The following is an 8,229-nucleotide window of genomic DNA, read 5'->3' as shown; positions in this document are numbered from 1 at the left end:
GCCGCGCGGACCCCGCTCCCAGCTGAGAGGAAGCCGCGCAGACCCGGCTCCCTGCTGACAGGAATGCAAACCGACCCCACTGTCCCACCCCTTCTAGGGGCATGCACGTCCCAGCAGTCAGGCTGCTATGGCAATTCACGAAGGCTGTCCAGCACAGGCAGGGATTAGGTGCCCAGAGTCCCACCCATCCCGGTGGCAGGGATGAAGGCTGTGTGGCGGGATCAGAACAGACTCTTGGGACGCTTTATTCTTCCGATATCAAATTCTAAAATCTTCGAAGTCCACTGAGTCCATAAGACATAAAGAGAAACAGTGATGACAGTGACAATCCCAGTCCCTGCCCGAGGAGCCAGAATGCAGAGGCCCAGCCCTGACAGCCTCCTGCAGCTGGAAGACCAGCGCTGAAGCCACGACCAAGCAGAGGGGCTCTCTCATCTCACCTGCATTGTTTCACCAGTGAAGTCCAGTTCTGCAGTGGGCAGGTCATTTAGCAATAAAAGAGAAAAGACCCAGGGGTGCTAACTCCCGCCCTGGCCCCCAGGTCCTCCACAGGTCTGGGCCCCGACCCACCAAGCGCCTTAAGGTGCCCACATGGGGAGACACAGCAACAGCACGTGTATTGGATAACGTGGACACCACCACGTCAACCAGCAACACCCTGACTGGTCTTAGCAGGAAAACACTTTGGGTTTCTTCTTTTAATTAGAAAAAAACTATCATGTTAAAACCATATATGTTCACACGCAGAGCATGCTGCAAATCTGCAGATACTAACATGGCCACAGCAGACTCCTTGGAGCCTGCTCAGCCCAACCCTGGCCTAGAGGGTCTTCAGGGGAGGGCAGGAGAGCCGTCTCAGAGGCCCCCAACGTGCTGCCCTTCCCAGACCTGACCCCAGAGCTTCAAGACAGGCCCAATAGGTCTACACTGAGAAGTGAAGAAATGCACGGCCAGGCAGAACCACCCCATAATTCATGTGGAAAAACCAGGGCCCAATATGGAATTTCAAAATTTCTCCCAAAACAATTTCATGTCATCTCAACACAGCTGGGAAATGCTGCTTCCTACACGATAAACACAGGGTGGCTGTCTTGAGAGAAACTGCACACATTTCCCTGCTGAACCAGAGTTGCAAACCAAGTGATTTTAAGTAATTCTTGCAAATGGAACAATGATTATCCTGTCCTGTCTGCATTTGTTGCTGCAATTTCTGGCCCAATTTTACAACTGGATTGCCTGAATGAGTTACACTCTTTTCTTGAAATGTTTATTCACCCACAGAATAGCCTGAGAGTAAGACCAGATGGGGAGAAGTGCTTCCGCAGATGAAGAAAGCAGTCCCACCATTTTTTTTTTACCCAAAGACAGTGCACGTGCACCTGGAGTACCACCGTGGGCGCGCCCCACTCGCCCGCTGAAGCTGGGGCAGCCTCTCTGAGGCTGGCACTGCTCCTACTCCATTTCACCTGTGAGCGCATATGCAGACCTCACACAACTGTGTGCACATATGTAGACCCCCACACACGCCTGCGTGCACACGTAAAGACCACAAACATGCCTGTGCACACACATGGAGACGATATACACACCTGTGTGCACACATGGAGACCCCACACATGCCTGTGTGCAAACGTACAGACCACAAACACGCCTGTGTGCATACATGGAGACCATACACACGCCTGTGTGCACACATGGAGACCTCACACGCTTGTGTGCACACGTACAGACTACAAACATACCTGTGTGCATACATGGAGACCATACACACGCCTGTGTGCATACATGGAGACCCCATACACGCCTGTGTGCACATGTGCAGACCACAGACACGTCTATGTGTATATGTAATATGACATGGATTCAACATGGAGGCAACCAAGTGTCCACCACCAGGGGCTGCTGAATTGAAGCTGCTGCTGTCAAGACATAGAACAGGGGAGGGCATGAAGAACAAGACACAGGCGGCCCACCAGAGGCAGAGTCACCTCCAAGAGCCAACATCAGGCCCCTCCCACCTCAGACCACACACTCACCTGGGCCCCCGGCCACCTGTCATGCTCCTCTCGCTGGACGCAGAGGCCCCGAGTGTCCCCTCCCTGCGGGGCCCTGGCTTCCGGGGCTGGAGCTCCTCCTCCTGCTCCTCTGGCCTCCTCTTCTCGCTGTCACTGTCATCGCTGCCTTCTCCAAGGATGTCGTCCACCTGACAAACAGCCAAAACTCAGCCACAGACCTTCCTGGGCCCCATCCCCAACATCAGGCCTTCTCCCACAGAGTCCAGGGCTCTGGGTGCAGTGGGGTGGTGGCTAGAGGTGGGACTTGCTTCCTACCCGAGCCCTGGGGTTTGAAACTCACCAATCCTTAAAACAAAGCCTCAGGTGAAAGACTCCTGGAAATCCATGGAGCAAGCCCAGTCGTTTCACAAACAGGGGCTGGGGTTTACGTTCCTTCTGTGCCTTACATGAACAGGGGCTTTATTCCTAGCACACTGTTGGATTTTATGGTGAATAACCAGAATATTCGCTTGAAATTCTCAAGATCATTGAGATCCACAGCATGACTCCTGAGTGACAGGGCTTTCTGGGAGGCGGCCTGGTCTTTCCCGTCCTGGAATTTGGGTGGAGATGTGGCCATGCCATAGGGACGCTTACTAAGAGGCCTGCTCGCTCACTCTAGGCATGCCTTCAATTTGGAACACGTGTAGGGAGGGTGACTCCTGAACACCTGGGGTAAGCACGGACCAGCCCCTGCCTGACACGTGTGATGTGGATGGGAGCGGGAACAGAGGCAGGAAGTGTGCAGTGGGCGGGTGAGCGAGCAGGTGACCCGCGTGCCACATCTGAAGCTCAGCCTCCCGAAACCTCAGCATGCGGGAAGTGAGTGCCATCAGCACCTCACTATGGCAGCGAGAGGCTGAGCCCAGTGCTAGGGAGGCGAACCTCCTCTCCTGAACTGAGCGGAGATGGGAGGACGTGCAGAAAGAACGTGCACACAGCAGCCAGCAGAGAGAAGATGGCTTTATGTCCAGCAGGGATCACGACGGAGGGGTTCTGGCGGGCAGCTCTGCTCACAGCTCTCCCATGTTGAGGGTGTCGGTGTGCGATGGCACAGCCATGTGGTCCCCGAGACAGGCGGCCTGTCCACTGCCCCCCAGCGCAGGCTGCTTCCCAGGAGGGGTCTGGACATGCCCACCTGGCTGGGGCCCAAGGGATGCCACATGGGGCCCTGAGGGGCAGTGACTGACACAGACGTGACCTCACCCCTGCAGCAGGCCATGACAAATGGCCACGGAGCACAACTCCTGAGACAGGCGCAGCTCAGAGCAGCTGAGGCCCTGAGGTCACAGTTACAGAGGCTTGGAAATCACGGCTCACCCCCCACCCCCGAGTCCACATGGAGGCCACCTCGTCCGCCTCACCGTCTGCAATTTCAAACTCATCACCAACAAGTCCAACGAGTCACTGCACATGTATCCTGGCCTGAATTATTAAAAGGCAGAAACATTTTAACCAATGGTTAATTAGCTAAGGCAGCGACTTTATCATCAGGTCATTATAATGATCTCTGAAAGTAACACGTTACCAGCGACGCTGGCATTAAAGGTATTTAATAAGAGCAGTTGGTTAATCCAAGACATTACTGATGCTCGCACTTCACCAGAATGCTTACATCACTGTATTTACTGTTCTGATGGCAAGTCTCCTATGGGAATCATTCTACTAAATTCTATTCTGAAAATACTTAGGGCCTTTAACATGGCATCATGCTGTAGTCGAGAGAGAAAAAAGGCATCGTTAAAATCTGTTATTTTACACTTGACAGCCAAGGGCAGGTGAGACAGCCAGCATGGCAACCCAGGGACCCCATGCAGCCCTCGCTAGTGCGGCACCCCACCTGGGAGGGCCAACACTGGCGAGGCAGGGCAGCCGGCATGTGTCCATTGGCTGCTATCTGAAAGACCTGGAGGTACGCTTTGCACAGCCAAACCAGAAACGTGGACACGCATTAAAACCTGACTTCACCTAACGGTGCTCCCATCTCCTCTCCCTCTTTCTGCCTGACTCATATCAGTGTGGAAACGGCACCTATCTTTCCTGCAGGTTTTTAGAAAAAAGATAACTGTGCTTTTTGAAAAATAGTTTTCTGCACTACAGAGGCTCCTGGGCTCATGACGGGGTCATGTTCAGGTAAGCCCATCACAGGTTGAAAATAGCACACCTGGCCCAGCTGCCTTCCACACTAAGACCACTGACATTAGCCCACCGCTGGCAAATCATCTAGTACAAGGACGACTCGGAAAGAGCTTTCTACAGAATGCGGAGTCAAGATTCCAAATTCGAAGTATGGTTTCTCCCAAACACCCATCACCTGCACATCGTTGTAAAGTTAGAAAACCACTAAGCTGAACCGTTACAAGTTGAGGGTTCTTTGTATTTACTTAAAAGATGCTAAAATACATATTTTTTAATCTTAAGGAAAATTTAGAAGTCTGTAAAAAAAAACCACAAATGAATTCATACCTAAGTGCTAGAATTTCTACCAAAGGGCAAATATAGATAACACCAGATGCTACTATATCCTGTCAACGCACAGAAATTAAATGTTTCTATCAGCCTCCTTCCATGACCCCAGATCACTAATAATAACACTGAACCCAGCTCCAACCTGGAGTGAGGTGGGGCGGCTGTAGGAGAGAGGGCGGAAACGAGAAGGGAACAGAGCAAGGCCGGGAAAGCTCCCTGAGCATGAGAGGCAGAACAGGCAAGAGCGAGGAAAAGCAAATGAAGAGGCGGCTGTGCTGGCTCTGGAGGCCAGCAGGCTTTCCGCGGGATGTGCAGGGGACTAGCCCTGCCACAAGGCTCCAGTGACCTCAGAGCCCTGGTTCTGGCACCACACGAGAGGCTGACACACATGGCTGTGGAGTCTCTTTCTGAGCTGGCCGAGACAGAGGCGGATGTTTGTGGAGAAACACAGGCTTCAGCAAATGACAAGACACGGCACCTCCTGTGAAAAGGCCACCACGGCACCCTAATCAGCTCTAGTCTCAAGGAACAAACCTCTATTAAACCGTAAATCCTGCTGCCTGACATCAACGGACTTCTCTCCCGTCCAAAAGGACAAACATCCCAGGCCTCCTCTCAGATGTGCTATATTCTCTGCCAATAAAAGCACTTAGAGACCATTAAAGTTAACTTTCTTCAATGGCGTTTTCCAGACATGGTGAACAAAGAACAGATGACAACGCTGCCCATGGCTGTGCAGCCGACCATGGCTCCTGATGGCTCCTGCATGTCTCCAAACCCAGGGCAGATACTTGCCCTGGGTGGCAGGGAAATGCCTGCGTCTGGTGTGGGACCTGGCATACTTTGCACGAAGAGCATCGCTGGAACAGCTCAGAGAGGCGCCCGTGGACACCGCTCATGACGGACACCTGGGTTGGAGCCCGAGCTCCCAACACTGTGAGCACAGGAGGGGCCTGTGACTCCCGGCAACCCACAGGGCCCAGCCCAGCTGGGGATGCTGCTCTCGGGAAGAGGTCCCGCCACACAGCTTCGGCCGTGCCGACTGCGGGGAAGATCTCCTGTGGGCTGCCTCTGGGAGCTGAGGGCCTGGGTGCAGGAACAGTCTGCAATCTGAGCACTGGAGGATAACCCTGAGCTCCTGCAAGGAGCAGGAAGGATGGCCCTGAGCACGGCCTGAGCCCTGAGTCCCAGTGGTGGAGATGACAAGAAGCGGGGGCAGCTTTTAGGGAGATGTGCGGTGATTTGTGATGCGGCAGAGAACTCACAGAGAAAAACTGTAATATGGAATACATTTTCAAGTGAATTAATACCAACTGGAAAGATGTTTTAATGAAAAGAAGACTTCAAGTAAAGAGGAACTTTAATGACATGTAAAGAAAACCCCAAAGCTTGGAAAACAAACTCAGGGCATTCAGAACTTGCCAAGCTTCAATGGCGGGACCCAGAGCCCTTCACTAGAGACGTGGCTGCAGCCAGCATGTGTTCCAAAATGACTTATGCAAATTATACACTCCAAAACCCATAGAGAAAGCTTTTCTACTTAGAGGAAGACTGTGACAAGTCTTTTATAAAACAAAAGATAATTTCTTATCTATTCAATTACACCTACGGTGAGACTTTAATTCACTAACACTTCAGGAACCATAACTTACAGGAAATATTTGGAGCCCAAAGAGAGAGAAGCATTCTTTCTAAAGTTACCAACTTAATGAAAGAAAAATCAAATCCCAGTCTACACACCTTAAGTTCTGACCATGTGAAGAATGATCTAATGATCTAATCTTTAGACATGGTTACTAGTTCTTTTTCCCCATCAATTATCATCAACTACTTCTACTGATTGGATAATAACAATCTACAAAACAAACTCATTCTTAAAGGATGTTGATTAATCAGAAAATTTTAAAAGATCAAGTCACAATTTGGTTAAAAACTACAAATCAAACATAACGGGAAAAATTACTGCTGTTCGGTGACAGCAAAGTTCCCACACATCAGATTTATGTGTATTGTGTGTATTTTAAGTGAATCTTCAGATTTGTCTACTGTACACAGCCATGGAGGGTTCTGGCCCTTTAGTTTCCTGGAATCTAATCTACCATTAACTTTGCAGTCTATCATTAGTTTGGGAGAAGGCCTACCATAGTAGCAGGTGCCCAGAGCTTTCTGAACAAATGTCCAATTCAATAAAAGCAGCATCACTAACATGTTAGGCTCCAAGACGCCACAGCTATTAGGAGTGGAGTCACAGAAACGGTCTCAGAAGCACAGCAAGAGAAGGACTGGCATCTCAAGGGCCTCTGCACAGCACCGGAAGTTTAACATTCGTGTCATGGATTCCTGAAGAGGAGGAGAAAGAGACTGGCCTTGAAAAAATACTTGAAGACATCATGGCCGAAAACTCCCCAAATTTGCTTAAAAACGTGCATGGCTGCAACTGTGGGCAGAGACAGTGTGGCGGCCGTCCATGTTCCTTGTTTGTGTCCACCACCTTTTGCTTCCTTTCTCTGGGTGTAGGAGGGCGGTCAGAGCAGATCTGTGGAAAGGCAGCAGCTGAGTGGGGCCTTGAAGAACGGTGGGAGCTGTTTTGGGTGTCAGAGAGGAGCACAGAGCCCCACGCTGGGATGACGGGTGCCAACTGCAGAGAAACAGTTTGGACGCTAGGCAAGAGCTCACTCCAGGCTAGAAGGTACTGAGGCTGTAAGTCCAGGCACATGTCATGCATATTTTATGAGCAGTAAGTATCTGTGAAATTTTAACTTTTTGAGACAGCTTGAAACTCTTCACACGTTGCCTTCAACCAGTTTCTGGGTTTCACTGATATGCCAGAAATGACTGGAGGTCTCAACACCCCTCGCTCAACGGCCCCCCCCATAGGCTGCACTTGACCCTGCTTCCAGATCCTCTCAACTCCCCATCGTCTGCATCCCGAAAGGAGCAGCAGCCCCCGCCCTGCGTGTCCCCAGGATGAATGGAGGCCAAGCAGCCTCCAGGGAACACCATGCGGCAGCACACGGTCCGTCTCGCAAGCCCATGGCAGGTGCAGGCAGCGAGCCCGAGAGACAGGCATATCTGGGGTGCAGCTGCCTCATCTGCCCCAGCACAGGGAGTGTAAGGGGGACAGGCATGAGATGAAGCTGTCGCGCCAGGGCCAGGACACAAGGAGATTCCTGAGGCTGCTGTAATCACCGTGCGTCATGGCTCAAATGATCCAAATTCATGACTTCACAGCTGTGCAGGTCAGAAGTTCAATGTGAGTCTCACAGGACCAAAATCCAGGTGTCCATGGGGAGAGTCCCTTCCTTGCATTTTCCAGCTTCTAGAGTCCCCATGTCCTCAGCTCTGGGCCTCCTCTGACCCCTCTCCTGCGTCCCTCCTCCCTCCTTCAGGATTCTGTGATCTCAGTGGTCACCAGCACATTCCAGGACCATCTCCTCTCAAAGTCCCAAATTTTATCTCTCGTGCAAAGTTATTTGGCACGAAGGCAGCACTGACAGGTCCCAGGAGGAGAAGATGCCTTCAGGTGCCACGGCTTGCCTACCACCATCTCTAACTTGTCTTCCAGGCAATGAGGAGTGACTGGTGGCTCCGAGCCAAGGACAGTGCCAAGGACTATGCTTAGAAGGTCCAGCGTCAGCACCTGCCCTCCTGGGACACACTGGGGGGGGGGGGGGGGGGGGGGGGGGGGGGGGGGGGGGGGGGGGGG

The 8,229-nt window shown here is 51.8% G+C and overlaps 1 protein-coding gene across 10 annotated transcripts in view; it reads right to left on the bottom strand.

Annotated features, from left to right (window-relative positions):
- CTDP1 (CTD phosphatase subunit 1) overlaps nucleotides 1–8,229 on the bottom strand; it is a 71,761-nt gene that overhangs the window by 10,983 nt on the left and 52,549 nt on the right. For 6 of the 10 annotated variants that reach the window (XM_032293779.1, XM_032293782.1, XM_032293780.1 and 3 more), the window contains 2 exons: nucleotides 2,037–2,203; nucleotides 1–1,919 (listed from right to left, as the gene is read on the bottom strand). The exon at nucleotides 1–1,919 is cut by the window's left edge. In XM_032293779.1, the coding sequence (XP_032149670.1) occupies nucleotides 1,463–1,919; nucleotides 2,037–2,203 (624 nt within the window). In that variant the 3' untranslated portion in view covers nucleotides 1–1,462. The remainder of the gene's footprint in view (nucleotides 1,920–2,036; nucleotides 2,204–8,229) is intronic. The other 4 variants (XM_032293786.1, XM_032293783.1, XM_032293781.1 and 1 more) reach the window with 3 other exon arrangements.

The sequence above is a fragment of the Sapajus apella genome, unplaced genomic scaffold (assembly GCF_009761245.1).
Source record: "Sapajus apella isolate SASKATOON/1434 unplaced genomic scaffold, GSC_monkey_1.0 scaffold30, whole genome shotgun sequence".
Taxonomy (NCBI): domain Eukaryota; kingdom Metazoa; phylum Chordata; class Mammalia; order Primates; family Cebidae; genus Sapajus; species Sapajus apella.
The sequence above is the reverse complement of the archived record's forward strand: the minus strand, read 5'-3'. Positions and strand labels throughout refer to the sequence as shown.